Here is a 15986-nt window from a genome sequence, read left to right as displayed (position 1 = left end):
CACTAGACAGAGAAAGAGAGAGAGCGAGTGCCCATTGAGGCTGAGAACTGTCCTCAACTGAATGTTCATTGGCAGACAATATTGATCCACTCCCTAGTTTTCATACTGCTTCATGCCCCACACCAGAACAGGATGTGAGGGCTCTTACTATTACTGCAGGCTTAAAAGTATAGGGAGAATGTGATACTGGAAATAGGATTCTATGTCTTCCCCTGATTTGTAACTCAGCATATTCCCAACCTCTAGAAGCCTTTATACTTCCAGAACTCATACTTTGAAAAAATTCCACAGAAAGTTTTCACAGCCCTCAAGGAAATGATTTTCCATTGGAGGAAACAATGCTAGCAGCCGATGCCCTGATGCCTGCTCAAGCCAGCATCCTGAAGAATGATCAGCCAGTGAAGGAGAACTGAGGGATCACTGGTTCTCAGATAATAGGGGATAAGGGCACAAAACCTGGGTTCAGTTGCAACACAGAAGGAACTGAGGCTTTCTTGCAGCACAGAAGTTTATTATGAAGGGGGCTGGGCCAGTTTGTATTTACATGCTGGAATCCTGCAGCCTTGAGTCCAGGTTGAAGTGAGGAAGAGGCTACTCTGCGGGGCACAGGTGATGTCATCCCAGGAACATACTTAGCCCTCTCTCCTGGGTCCCTGTTGCCAGACTGTGGTCTGGAACTATCAGATAGACTCCACTTCTGTTTCTTGTGCCTGAGCTGGAGGGATGATATCTTTAAGGATTTCATCATAATAGGGGCTAAATACCTGCTGATTGTGACGCATCAGATTGAAAAACTTCCAGCCCAGTTTTGTCAACTCTCCCTTGATGAGAGTAAGGCCAACAGGGAAGTCTAGCAGAGACTCCTGCATCCCACGAACCAAACAGCCTTTGAGAAACAAGTGGATCCGCTGATCTGTGTGCAAGAAAAAAGTTAAAAGGGAAAGATCAAAGAGATTTCAGAAGAAATTCACAATGCCCTTGCACTCTCTGTTCGCCAAAGTTTAAATTAACACATTTTCACTGACCTACTCACTCATTCAGGTAAAACATGTTAATGAGATTTTTTTTTTCTTTTCTTTTGGAAGAAGGAATGCTATAAAGCTTCTAAAAGCAATGCATTATTGAAAGATGTCGAGCCAGTAAGTTTCTGGCTGTTTATAATGTTATGGGGTGCTAAGTGAGCTCCTGACGTGTGTGACCTAACAAGAGGATCCTAGACATTGTATGTGAAATTCTAAGGGCACACATTGCAGCCAGTGTACCAACTCTGGGTCCATACAACCATATCAGACTTTGTCAAGATGTAAAAATTAGAAGCAAGGTGGTCGAGCTCACTGCTTCCATTCTTGCAGGGAATATATCCTTCAGCCTAAATTAGCATCAGTTCCTTAGAGGGAAGTAGGGACCGTCGTGGTAACTTAAAGCATGGGATAGAGAAAGGGTTTCCCATCACAGGCCTTGGGTTATAGTTAGAGAATGACCAGGAATCACTCAGCACTAGCACCTGCAAGTTACACATCCTAGCTGACCTTAAAACCATATATTCACTCTTCAGACTGAAAGAGATTTACTTCAATTATGTGCATTATACATAAGGAAACTAAAGCCAAAAGACTTTCCCAACAATCATTCCATTTCTGAACGTCTTCACAACTGACTTCCAAGCTTCAGTCCACCTTCTTACCTTCCACATTCTTGCTACCCCTTCCCTTGCCACCCCTTCCCAGCCCCACCACCACAGGAGGACTCTTACCAACGATGTTACGAACACGGTTCTCTTTCTTGGCGATGTTCTGAAGTTGGCCTCTAAGACAGGCTTTCTTTTCACTACTCAGGGCAGTTAGGCCCATGTCTTTGAGGCGTTCATGGATTTTCTGAGACACTTGTTCACTCACACTCACCATAGCTTCTTCAGGCCTAGATAATGAAGGACAGAAAGCAGAGTGGCCTTGGCATAGGGGCAAAGCCCAGAGAGTCCAACACCAGAAGCCAGGTCCACTCACAAAAGAATTCCAGCTCTCCACCACTAACAGAGGACCCAGCATTTCAAATCATTTCATTGTTACCCTCAAGATGTCAACTATTTCACACATATTAATTCGTACATATTAACTAATTCATACTATTCTCCACTTCAAATGAAACAAATTGGACAAGGGTTCAGTTCCATTCTTGGATCTACTCAGTATTCTTTAGTCCCATACTCCTACTACTACTACTAAGTCGCTTCAGTCATGTCCGACTCTGTGCGACCCCATAGACGGCAGGCCATAAGGCTCCCCCATCCCTGGGATTCTCCAGGCAAGAACACTGGAGTGGGTTGCCATTGCCTTCTCCAATGCAGGAAAGTGAAAAGTGAAAGTGAAGTTGCTGAGTCTTGTTCGACTCTTAGCGACCCCATGGACTGCGGCCCACCAGGCTCCTTCATCCACTCTTGCCTGGGATTTTCCAGGCAAGAGTACTAGAGTGGGGTGCCATTGCCTTCTCCACTTTAGTCCCATAAACTGTATTCAAATTCTGTTTTAAGATTTCTTAAGCATTTTCCATAGTTGTCTTCCCTACTTCGCCAATTAACTTGTAAATATATTGAGATCTGAACTTCCAGTTCTTCTTTTTACTTCAGCTGAGGTGCCCTGCATGAAGCAAATTATGGATACATATTGACCAAGGGATCAACTTCTGGATATACACACATAAATCCAGTGTCACTTATTTAAGTATATAATGACTCATTTTTAGCAAACACAGTACTGAATCATTCATAGCAAACTAGTTTCCACACTCACCTCCTTGGAAATATGTTTTGTTTCCATCACAAGCCTTAATACAATTTATCAAAAGACACCAACGACCTTTGTAGATGATGCCCAAGGTCTTTTGCGTGGTTTATGATAAAGAATAAGGCAGTAATACATTAACTGCCTAAGTTCCAAAACCAACAAACTATTTTCAACTCTCAGAAAGATCTAGGAAATTTGTTGTTGCTCATGTTGCATAGTCTCTAAGTCATGTCTGACTCTTTTGCAACCCCATGGACTGTAGCCTACCAGGCTCATCTGTCCATGGAATTCTCCAAGCAAAAACACTAGAGTGGGTTGCCATTTCTTACTCCAGGGGATCTTCCTGACCCAAGGTTCAAATCTGGGTCTCCTGCATTGGCAGGCAGATTCTTTACCACTGAGTCACCAGGAAAGCCTCTATGAAGTTTACCTGGAGTTAAATTCCTCCATCAGGGCCTTGGTTATGTGTTTCAGTTTGTTCACAAATTCAGTCGAACTGAATAAAGCACTACCAGAGAAACTTCTGGCCACTAGCAAGACTGAGGCCAGAATGGCCAACTGCTTCAACTGGGACTCCATGTCTTGCAGCCGGATTTTATCCATTAGCAGAGTCTGGTGAGACAGGGAAAAGCAAGCTGTCAGAAAAGTGTTTTAGTAAAGGTATCAAATACAAAACAAAAAGGCAATGTTCTTATATACGTTCCTACCTCGGGAAACTCTTTACTGTCAAGATCCCAGAGAAGAAGGTTCAGGTAACCCTGGTATAGCACCATTGTGGAACTGGGAAGTTGTGGGTTGTCCACTGCCCAATTTGGAGATGAATGGGCCATGCTGGAGGAGCTGGGAGAGTCAGGAGAACTTGAAGGTGCTGTAGTGAGGTCTAGAGCTGTTTTGGTTAGCCATTTTGTGGTGCAATCAAGGAGATCTGTGACATAAAAGGGAATATATAAATATCTTCAAACACCAAGGCTTGAAAAGCAAGGTTTGAGGATATATTCTTCCTCAATAAATAAGTGATTTTGTACATGTTTTCTCTTAGAGAAATGTTCCTTCTTCCTACCCCATGCCCTTGCCCGTCCAATAGGGAGAAGCTATCTATTAAAAAAATAAAAAATAAAAAACTGCAAGTACCGTATCACTATAAGAAATAAGACCCAAAGTCAAATCTCCCCCTCTCCTGTCCTTAAATTTTGAACATACTGGGTTGCTTGTTGAGGAGTTCCTGGAATTTAGCTCGTTCATACTGGATAGAGTGTTCCTTCAGGTAGGGTCGGAGGCTCTGTATAGCATAGTTCACCATGTCCATTTTCATCAGGCCCAGAACATGGAAGATGCCCCTGTCAATGGAGGAAAAATCAAATGCTTACACTCTGAAAGGTAATCTAGTGGAGTGAGGTGGAACTCAAGCTAAGAGTATTTTATCACAGTATCTTAGAGTAAAAAATGGCCTTAAAAACCACAGTCCTACTTCAATTTACAAATACAGATGTTGCAGCCAGGGACCCAAGGCCATAGAGTGAGTTGTTATCAGAGCTAGGAGCAGATACATGTTCTGATCTTTTAGTTACCAGCCTAGAGTTCTTTCCACTGTAGGTACTCCACCTCAGAAAAACAATTAAAATTCTAACTCTCTGTGGGTAGTTGGGATGATGGTGGTTGAATTTCTAACTCATTCAGCTTATTACTTTACCTCTGGTTCTTGGTTCTTCTATCTGTGAAACAGGGATCATTCTCATCTTGTTCCCCCACAGGGTTTGAGTTAGGATACACAAGAAATTATCTGCGAAAGTGCTGTTTGAAATATCCCAAAGAAACAGTTACTGTACTCTAGTGTCTAGACAAGAATATTGGAGTGGGTTGCCGTTTCCTTCTCCACAGGATCATCCCGACCCAGGCATCGAATCCTCTTCTCTTGCATCTCCTACATTGGCAGGGGGTTTCTTTACCACTAGTGTCACCTGGGAAGCCAGTATCTTAACAGCATCATTTCTTAGAAAGTGTCCAAATGATCTAAGATCATCAAAAGGGTTCTGAGAATCCATCCTTTGAAAATAAAAGCCAATAAACCACAGAGGAACAGCAGAGATATTAGTCCGTTCTTCAGTATAGAAGAGCTAGGCAAGCCAGGGGCTATAACCCAGTATCTGGCCCAGAGTTTTCTGGTACAGTGTCTAAGACAGGATACTACATCTAGTGTTCAGGAACAGTACATCTAGTTTCCCACCTCAGTAACTGTACAGGATCTGTTATGCTCTCTAGTTTTCGCACTGCTTCATCTCGGACTGGTGCACACAGTAGGGTCATCAAATTAAGAATGTAGTTGGAGAGATGAGGGACATCCAGGGCCCCATGCTCTGCTTCCTGCTTGAGGAGATCTATGTCCAGAGCTTCTTCAATCTCATCTCTTAGGCTGTTCTGGCGTGGTAATAGCAGTGATAACAATATCTGCCCAGAAAAGAAAATCAATGGAGCCAAATTATTTAGAACCCCAAACACTCTTTGATGAACAATCTCCTTAAGGCAAAGGCATGCCAGCCTATGTCTATTGGGCCTCCAGAAACTAGGTTTCCCAACTGCATATACAGAATATTATTTCTCTCTGTTTAGGAGCCAGTTATAATTTAAGGCTTCATTGGGATTAGTAGTAATAGTAGTGCTGTACTATTTTCTTGGCAGAATGAGATAAAGATAGGAAGAAAAATACCTGTGACAAAAACAAATGCAGGATATAAAAAATATAAAACACATACCATCACAAGGTAATGGGATATTCTTTTTATAAAACTTTTTAGTTTGTATTCGGGTAGCCAATTACCAATGTGATAGTTTCAGGAGAACAGTGAAGGGACTCAGCCATACATATACATGCATCCATTCTTCCCCTAACTCCCCTCACATTCAGGTAGCCACATAATATTGAGCAGAGTTCCATGTGCTACAGTAGGTCTTTGGTTATCCATTTTAAATATAGCCTTGTGGGGGTGAGATATTCTTAATAAAGGATAAGGACATTATTAGATTGTTTGACTACAAAGGGAAAAGATGAAATAGGCAGAGAAACCTTTAAGTGTCACTCGAAATAATCTTTTCACTCTAAAGTATAAGTTTCTTGTTGGCAAAGGCTCTCTTATGTATCTATGTGCTTCTGAAACACAGAAAACATAATGGGAGTTAAGCGAAAATCTGTTTAATTGAATGACATGCTGTGTTGTTACAGCAAGATCTCAACTTTCAAGCTTCATCTCATACAAATAAAATGGAAGTTTCTCCATATTATCTGTTCAAGTAGTGGAACATATGTAGAAATGAAACTTGTGCATGCATGCATGCTAAGTCATGTCTGACTCTTTGCTACCCTATGAACTGTAGCCCGCCAGCCTCCTCTGTCCATGGGATTCTCCAGGCAAGAATACTGGAGTGGGTTGCCATGCCCTCCTCTAGGGCATATTCCCCACCCAGGGATCAAACTCGAGTCTCTTACGTCTCCTGCATTGGCAGGTGGGCTCTTTACCACTAGCATCACTTGGGAAGGCCCAAAATAATTCCTATTTATCAACAATTAAAAGGTCTGGGATTTAAAAAAAAAAAAAAGGACTTTCCTGTGGTCCAGTATTTAAGAATTCACCTTGCAATACAGGGGACATGGGTTTGATCCCTGCTAAGAGAAACTAAGATCCCACATGCTGCAGGGCAACTAAGCCCACAAGATACAAGTGCTGAGCCTGTGCATCACAACTAGAGAGAAGCCCACGTACCACAATGAAAGATCCCCCATGCCACAACTAAGATTTAATATCCACAAATGGGAAGTTGGTTACTCACCTCCTTAACTTCTTTCAGGAGTTCAAGTGCAGAAGTGAAGTCAGCTGGAGTACTTGATAGCTGGACTTTCAGATGGTCCCAAAAAGCCTTGTACATTGTCTCCATAATCCTGCCTTCCAGACTATAAGATGGTTAAATGAACAACTTGCTCTTTACCCAAAGAGTTGATAAAGGATCCTAATCTCCTAAATCCCAAACACCGTATGGGGAGGGAGGAGGGAGGAGGGTTCAGGATGGGGAACACATGTATAATTTTTTTTTAATTAAAATTGAATAAAAATAAATAAATAAATAAACACACACACACAAATAAATAAATAAATAAAATCATGAAAGACCATTATGTTGATAGGGAAGGAGCTATGTTTAGACTTTAGCAGAGTTGAATACACTGAGTTTAGTCTCAGATGCAAAGGCTCTGATCAATTTCTCTCAGAAGGATTCCTCAAGTTCCAAAAAAGCTCTCCTTCTAGAAATAAGAACCAAGAAGTTGCATTTGAGGCCCTGAGTTCTAGCCTTGGTTCTTCATCTGACTTAAATGTATGCCTTGGTTTTAATACGTGTAGACTTATACCTTTGAACTAGATGATCTTTTCCCTTCAGCCTTAAAATCCAAAGAAGGATTTTCCTTCTTGATAACACTTGAAAATCTTATGTGCACCTCCAACTCATTATCTTCCCTTCTCAAACCTGTGTCTTTTCAAACAAATCATAAAGTTTACATTTTTCCCATTAAAAATAGAATAGTAATGCATGCTTTTGTTGAAAATTTTACAAGCAATACAGAGGTAAATGAAAAAAGTCAAAGTTCCTTCCCCAACACACCAATCCCATTTGTGAGATGTCACCAACTGTTATTTATCTAATGCATAATAATTACTTCTTTTCATCCTTTTAATGCACTTGGTCCCCAAATTACAGAGATTTTGATTCCTAAATATGTCTGGAATCCATCTCCTCCTGCCATCATTTCCTACCTGGACTATTGCAATAGTCTAGTGAGGAGAAGGCAATGGCAACCCACTCCAGTACTCTTGCCTGGAAAATCCCATGGATGGAGGAGCATGGTAGGCTGCAGTCCATAGGGTTGCTAAGAGTCAGACACAACTGAGCGGCTTCACTTTCACTTTTCGCTTTCATGCATTGGAGAAGGAAATGGCAACCCACTTCAGTGTTCTTGCCTGGAGAATCCCAGGGACGGGGGAGCCTGGTGGGCTGCCATCTATGGAGTCGCACAGAGTTGGACACAACTGAAGCAACTTAGCAGCAGCGGCAGTAAAGGTATTCTGGCCCCCAATCAAAGTCTTACTGCAACAATGCCACATATTCTTGCTAAGACCAATGATATTTCTAAGCAAAAAATCTGATCGTAATGACATGATCATTTCCCTCAGCTATCTGGGAGAAGGCGATGGCAACCCACTCCTGTGTTCTTGCCTGGAGAATCCCAGGGACCGGGGAGCCTGGTGGGCTACCCTCTACGAGGTCTCACAGAGTTGGACACGACTGAAGAGACTTAGCAGCAGAACCTCCCTATCACCAGGAAGAGTTTCTTATTGTCGTTGTTTAGTAGTTAAGTTGTGTCCGAGTTCTTTGTGACCCCATGGACTATAGCCCTCCAGACCCTTCTATCCCTGGGATTCCCAGGCAAGACTACTGGAGTGGGTTGCCATTTCCTCCTTCAGGGGGTCCTCTTGACCCAGGGATTGAACCTGGGTCTCCTGGATTGGCAGGTGGATTCTTTACTGCTGAGCCACCAGAGGAACACCAAAGTTGTTTAGTTGCTAAGTAGTGTCCTCATCTTTTTTTGTGACCCCATGGACTATAGCATGCAAGGCTTCTCCGACATCCTCTGTCTCCTGGAGTTTGTTCACTGAGTCAGTGGTATTATCTAAACATCTCATCCTCTGCTGCCCCCTTCTTTTTTTGCCTTCAATCTTTTCCAGCATCAGTGTCTTCTCTAATGAGTAGGCTCTTCATATCAGGTGGCCAAGTTACTGGAGCATCAGCCCTTCCAATGAATATTCAGGGTTGATTTCCATTAGGATTGACAGATTTGATCTCCTGCCAGTCCAAGGGACTCTCAAGAGTTTTCTCCAGAACCACAATTCGAAAGCATCAATTCCTTGGCACTCAGCCTTCTCTGTGTTCCACTTCGCACATTCATACATGACTACTGGAAAAACCATGATTTTGACTGTATGGACCTTTGTTGGCAGAGTGATGTCTCTACTTTTTAATATGCTGTCTAGGTTTGTCATAGCTTTTCTTCCAAGGGCAAGCATCTTTTACTTTTATGGCTTTAGTCACAGTCTGCAGTGATTTTGGAACCCTAGAAAATTAAATGTGTCACTGCTTCCACTTTTTTCCCTTCTATTTACCATGAAGTGATGGGACTGGATGCCATGATCTTAGTTTTTCAAATGTTCAGTTTCAAGCCAGCTTTTTCACTCTCCTCTTTCACCTTCATCAAGAGGTTCTTTAGTTCCTCTTCCCTTTCTGCCTTTAGAGTGGTATCATCTGTATATTGGAGGTTGTTGATATTTCTCCCAGCAATCTTGATTCCAGGTTGTGACTCATCCAGCACAGCATATCTCATGATGTGCTCTACATATAAGTTAAATAAACAAGGTGAAAATATACAGCCTTGACATACTGCTTTCCCAATTTGGAACTAGTCAGTTGTTTCATGTCCAGTTCTAACTTTGACTCACAAAGGTGCAGTTCTAACCTTGACTCACAAAGGTGCAGTTCTAACCTTCTGATCATGTGAAATGAGTGCAGCTGTTTGGTAGTTGGAACATTCTTTATCATTGCCCTTCTTTGAGACTGGAATGAAAACTGACCTTTTCCAGACCTGTAGCCACTGCTGAGTTTTCCAAATTTGCTGGCATATTGGGTGCAGCACTTTAACAGCATCATCTTTTAGGATTTGAAATAGCTCAGCTGGAATTCCATCACCTCCACTAGCTTTGTTCATACTAATGCTTCCGAAGGCCCATTTGACTTCACACTCCAGGATATCTGGCTCTAAGTGAGTGACCACATCATTGTGGTTTTCCAGATAATAAGACTTTTTTTTGCATAGTTTTTCTGTGCATTCTTACCACCTCTTCTTAATGTCTTTTGCTTCTGTTAGATCGCTACTGTTTCTGTCCTTTATTGTGGCCATCCTTACATGAAATGTTCCCTTGATACCTTCAGTTTTCTTTAAGAGATCTCTAGTCTTTCCCATTCTATTGTTTTCCTCTATTTCTTTGCATTATTCACTTAAGAAGACCTTCTTGTCTCTTCTTGCTATTCTCTGGAACTCTGCATTCAGTTGGGTATATCTTTCCCTTTCTCCTTTGGCTTTCTCTTCTCTTCTTTTTTCAGCATTTGTAAAGTCTCCCCAGACAACCATTTTGCCATCTTGCATTTTTTCCTTTGGGGTGGTTTTGGTCCCTGTCTCCTATACAATTTTATGAACCCTAGACCACCTGAAAAGCACCTATTCATATCTAAAAACTCAACTCAACATTACCTCATCAGGAAGGTTTCCCAAACCCTCCTCGGCAGCTAAGCAGGAATAAGGAACTCCATATACTAGATGTGAGAGAACTTATCACTGCACAGGAACTATGTACTATTTGACTATCTCACCTACAGAAGCTATGTAATGGCAAAGCCAGCATCATACTCATCTATATGTCTCCAACATTTAACATTCAGCCTTCCACCTAGGACATGCTCAATAAATGTTTGTAGAATAAGTATCTGACAATGAGATTTCTCTTAGGAATCCATAACTCTAATTAGTATCACTTTATAAGTCCAAAGATAAAAGCAGTCATTAATTACCTATAGATAATAGATAACCCTCAATTGTATTTCAGTATCTTTTCTGGTATACATCTTACATTACTACACTAGAATAAGGCTGTTAATAACAAAACAATGAAGATTTATTTCTAAACAGTGAGTTGGCCAAAAAGTTCCTTTGGTTTTTAAATAAAAATACACATTTCTCATTTTCATCAACAACTTTACTGAACAACATATTCACCATTTTGTTCCACTACCTCCTCCATTTTCCGGACAATTTTATAATTTAATCTTCCCCAAACTTTTTATCTTTTTGAGCAAAGAACTAATCCAGGTTCCTTTTAAGTCTTTCAGGGAATTGAAACTTTTTCCATTCAAAGAATTTTGTGAAGACTGAAATAAGTGGACATCTGAAGGTGCAATGTCTGGTGAATACACAGATGCATCAGAACTTCCTAGTCAAACTGTAACAGTTCTTGCCTGGTCATCAAAGAAACATGCAGTCTTGCACTATTCAGATGGAAGACAATGTGTTTTCTGTTGACTAATTTTGGATGCTTTTTGTTAAGTGTTGCTTTCAATTGGTCTAAGTGGGAGCAGTACTTGTGATAAATTGTTTGGTTTTCTGGAAGGAGCTCATAATAGAGGACTCCTTTCCAATCCCACCATATATACAACATCACCTTCTTTGGATGAAGACCAGCCTTTGGTGTGGTTGGTGGTAGTTCATTTCAATTGCCCCATGATTTCTTCTAATCCACATTATTGTACAGTATCCACTTTTCATCATCTGTCACAATTTGTTTTAAAAATGGAACTTTACCTTTCTTGAAAAAATAAACCATAATATGCCAAAATGTTGCTTTTTTCTCCCATCTTCAATATTAAAATTGCTACACAAAAATTCAGCAATTTTTATGTTTTTTAAAAATGCATGCTGATATGACAGCTGTCAAAATACAACCTAATAAAATTGTTTGAAGTGAAATTAAAGTCAACTAAATGCTACTAGAGCCACCTTATAGGAAAAACTGAACAAACTGGCCAGTTCAAGAGTATTATTCCCTCTGCTTCATTTCCCCACCCCTCATCACCACCACAATCCCTCAGCCACTTTAACAGATCTTCACTCTCCTTGTTTCACTTTCCCCGCACCCCTGCCAGCAAAACAATAAATCTAACTGAGGCTCCAGGGACAGTGAAGGCAGTGTTGGCAAACTAAGGGAAAAAAGTAAGAGGCGTAAAGATCAAGAGACACTGACAGAGCAAGGTGCTTAAGTGATAGAATACCTGAAGTGGCAAAATAGAAGCCACTTTTAAAGCTGGGAAATTAGAATGTTATATGAAATATTGAGTCAAACAAAGAAATTTACTCATTTAACTATTAACAAACTACTAGAAGTATTTATGGAGAAGGAAATGGCAACCCACTCCAGTGTTCTTGCCTGGAGAATCCCAGGGACGGAGGAGCCTGGCGGGGTGCCGTCTATGGGGTCGCAGAGAGTCGGACACGACTGAAGCGACTTACCAGCAGCAGAAGTATTCAAATCATACTCCCTGAATGATTCATGTATGTATTGCAATATCAATACAATTAATAAGAACCAGGATAAAGTGTGATTTTAGAGGGGCAGTGTTTATTAATGGGTTTTGATCTTGGTTCACAGAATTTTTGTTAAGCTGATTATGAAGCAGAAATATCCCCTGAAAGCTCTTATCCCATGAAGAGTTGGCAATATCACTATTAGAAAAGAAATAATTTCATTTGTACTTGATCAATCTATAGATAGTTAAGAGAATACTACCAGTAGCTACTGTCTCCAAAGCTGTTTAAGAAGATGTGGACTTCACTGTGTTTCACTGTTAAATGAGATACCAAAATGAAAGTTCTGACAATAATTTCATTAATTTATTCCCTGCTTAGATAAAATTTTTCTGCTTTCAGTCTGTAAAACTAATAATTATACAGATTACTCCTCTGTTTTGTTTGTTGGTAGCATTTAAGACATACTAAAACATTAACTGTATTAATAAAAGTGCTTCAAACCTGATCCAAAGTCATTTGTGCTGTGTACATATGCCAGGAGGAATTAAATGGAAAAAATAGAGTTGATACCTGTTGGGAGGTAATACACCGTCTTCCATGTAAAAATCTTGATTTACCACGATTTCATGAGCAATGCTAAGCCTAGAAATTTCGTTAACTGTCTCTATCAGATCCGTGACAGAAAGTACTTCAGGTCGGCTTGCTGGAAAAAGGCATAGAGATCAGTAAACAGGGAACCCACACAAATAGAACTGCTTTTCATCAGAGATCCACTCAGCCAAATAACTTCCTCAAATTTAGATTTATCAAACAGATCTTAAACAGATTCACTCGATTATTATAGTATTTGAGGTTTTCTGAACTCTTTGCTGTTCAACAGCTCTAGCAACTTGCAGAGAAGTCAGATATGAGGAGAAGTTACCTTATGAAACACAAAAAGTAAAACTTACTTCAAAAACTTTTGCCTAAACTGTCAAAACAATAAATGAAATATAGCAAAGAAAAAGTGAGTAAGTTGTGGTTTATAAAATAAACCTTTAGCTAGAATTTACTTTTTATACTTACTGTTTTATCTACAGATTAAAAAAAATATTTTTTACCTGCCATTGGTTGAAACTTCAGGTGCAGAGAGCCAACTATATAATGAACTTTAGAAAGTGGTTCCTAAATCCTTTTTCTACCTCTGATGAGAGAGGAAGAGACATAAAATGACAGTCTCCGTACAGATAACACCATAAGTATTAGTATATGGCTCTAAAGCTGAACCATTCTTAAAACATTGTTTCAAAATCTTGGGACTCCACAGACCAATAAAATTTCACACACAAAAAATAAGTGACAGTAATATGCCAATTTTAATTTTTCCACATATGGGTGTCGTGACAAAAAACCCACCTTACCATAATCCAAATAATTATTCTGTGAAAAAAAATTATATTTTAACATCTCAAAAGGCAAAAAAGAAAACAGTCAGAATTCAGCAATCTTTAAGTTGCATCAATTTAACTTTATTTTTAAAACCTATGATATTTTTGCTTTACTTACTTCAAGATTGGTAAGAACTTTATCACACACTCTCATAGGAATTTAGGAATAACTTTCTGAGTTCATTATACAGTTGGTTCTCTGCACCTGAAGTTTCAACCCATGGCAGATAAAAATATATATATATTTTTAAATTTCAGAAAATTCCAAATGGCAAAACTTGAATTTGCTCCATGCTGGTAACTATTTACATATAATTTATATTGAATTTGGTATTATAAGTAATCTAGAGATGATTTATATTATACAGGAAGATATAAGTAGGTTATATGCAAATACTACACCATTTTACATAAGGGACTTGTGCACTATGGATTTTGGTATCCTGAGGGACGAGGTGAAGAAGAGTCCTGGAGCCAATCTCATGTGGATACAGAGTGATTGTTGTACAGACTACTTATTTACAGAGAGATAATAGTAAGCACACACAGTAGTTACGATTATTACTTGGTATATAAAATAAAACTATTTTCTCTCTCACTTTCAACACTGTTCCATAATTTGTTCAAAAAGAACTACTTATAACCAAAAATATAAGACTCATCTAAGAACCCTAAAACTTCACCAAGGAGATGGTCTACTGCAAATTTACTTCTCATTTAAAAATTTTTCAACAGAAGTTAGTATCATCAATCCATATCTCCTTTCCACTCTAACTAAAAAGCTACATATGTTGAAATACATAATTTATTCAATTCATTGTCATTTGAGAGACACTATGAATTAATAATTGTTCCACTCTGTTTACTAGCAGTGACCCTAAATGGCCACTAGAAAAACATACATGACTCAACAATATTGTGGCTTCCAACTATTTTTCTCATTTCTGTCTTCAAGAGTTTAGATCAAGTCACTACATTTGGACAGATCTTCAGATTTATGTTTGGTTGAATTCACTGGCGATTTTCATAAGAGAATTGCAATTTGAGTTCCTATGAGATTGGACTAGTCAAACAAAAGTCTCAAATAAATGCCTACCACAAGGTGCAGAAGAGACCTCATGCTTCTATGCATCTGTTATTATAGATCTAAAACATTACCTTGAGCAGTGATAATTCTTATGTCAACAAAGTGTTTTGGGAGTGGACAGAACACAATTTCAGCACTAGGTAATTAGGATTCTCTCAAATCCATTCTAGGTTTATCATTTACAATCTATAAAATCAAAATATAAGAATGCCACCAATTTCCCATGTTTTGAACTAACTCAGACACACTCAAGTCTTGTCAAACACAAGTCATTATGTTTTGTTGGCCTCTTTCTCTAGAGTTAAAATATCTTTTAATTTCACTTGACAATCAGGGACCTAGGTCCAATACATAAAGATTAGAGGGGGAAAAAGACAAGAAAAAGAATAATATGAAAGAGGAGTTAGCAGAAGGATGAGGAGTGAAAAACATAAGGTTGTGAGAGCCTTCTATGCTCCTTAAAGGCACTTAAACCACATGCTACCTATTCCTTTAACCTAGCTGCTATCGAACACTACCCAAGGAAATGATGATATAATTCCAGACCTACCAGCAGAGTGGTCATCTAAACAGAAGCTCTGGTTTTCTTGGGTCTGCTCTGGTGTTTCAGGCTTATGGGCTCCACTCTCTGCTTCATCGGAATCATTCTGGTGCACAGTTTTTTCCATCTTGGGCATCTTGATGGTATCTGGAATTGGGGCAAAAAGAAGAGGCAAGCTGTTAGTGATAGAAGATTTGGCTCTGATACAGGGAGGCAGACGCGAGGGCTCTTCAGTTGCCAGTCTGTGCTTTGACTGAATCTGTGGCTCCAAGTTGAGGATGGGGACAAAGGTTTCAGGGGTCTCTTTTGGAATAGCTAGGTTTCTCAAATAGCCTTGAGGGAAGGAGAACAGTGAGTCTAGTAGAGTCGCCTTTCCTGACATTCAAGAAAGTTAGCATTGGGTAAGAAGGAGAGAAAATCAAGGCCCAGAGATGGACAATAACTTCCTCAAGAGACTTCCTCAAACTCAGTTGTCTTTAATTAGTCTGGGCATAACCCCCTTCCTCCTTAACTTCTGCCCCAGATTTGCCTTTGGTTATTAAGAGGCCTGGCAGCTGGACTCAGGCAGCAAGACACCCCCACAGCCCTCAGGACCCCAGCCCCTCACCTCAGCCCAGTCCTCGACCAGCTGCCCCACGGTTGTTTGTGTTAGTGAGGCCCCTCTGCCTCGCCAGGGCGGTCCTGGGGCATACCATGTGGGACAGGACAGGAGGGGAGATCAGCCGGAAGGGGCTGGACACAACTGTGGAGATAATGAAACCAACCCAGCATACACCCCCGCCAATGACTCTAGGTAGAACAGTCCGAAACGTGAAAACAAAGGGTGTCCAGGTAACATAAAGGGTCATGTGCCCAGGGTACCATGGGAACCTAGACAGCAGGCAAGACAAGTGGGGATGCAACATTTGGTGATAGAGCAGGTACGCAGCTGAGATTCTCCAGGAAGAGAATTTTCAATTAATCTTCTCAAGTCCTGTGC

General features: G+C 40.2%; 1 protein-coding gene across 1 annotated transcript; it reads right to left on the bottom strand.

The window, feature by feature from the left end:
- Positions 1-483: 483 nt before the first annotated feature.
- Positions 484-15693, bottom strand: LOC102269865 (T-complex protein 11-like X-linked protein 2). Its single transcript, XM_005887347.3, has 10 exons — positions 15615-15693; positions 15017-15154; positions 12523-12655; positions 6603-6723; positions 5005-5225; positions 3981-4117; positions 3488-3705; positions 3211-3392; positions 1754-1917; positions 484-913 (listed from the first exon to the last, which is right to left on the bottom strand). Exons 2-10 carry the CDS (start codon positions 15141-15143, stop codon positions 681-683), a joined length of 1536 nt encoding a protein of 511 aa, XP_005887409.2. The 5' UTR covers positions 15144-15154; positions 15615-15693; the 3' UTR covers positions 484-680.
- Between the last annotated feature and the right edge of the window lie 293 nt (positions 15694-15986).

The sequence above is a fragment of the Bos mutus genome, chromosome X (assembly GCF_027580195.1).
Source record: "Bos mutus isolate GX-2022 chromosome X, NWIPB_WYAK_1.1, whole genome shotgun sequence".
NCBI lineage: Eukaryota > Metazoa > Chordata > Mammalia > Artiodactyla > Bovidae > Bos > Bos mutus.
The sequence above is the reverse complement of the archived record's forward strand: the minus strand, read 5'-3'. Positions and strand labels throughout refer to the sequence as shown.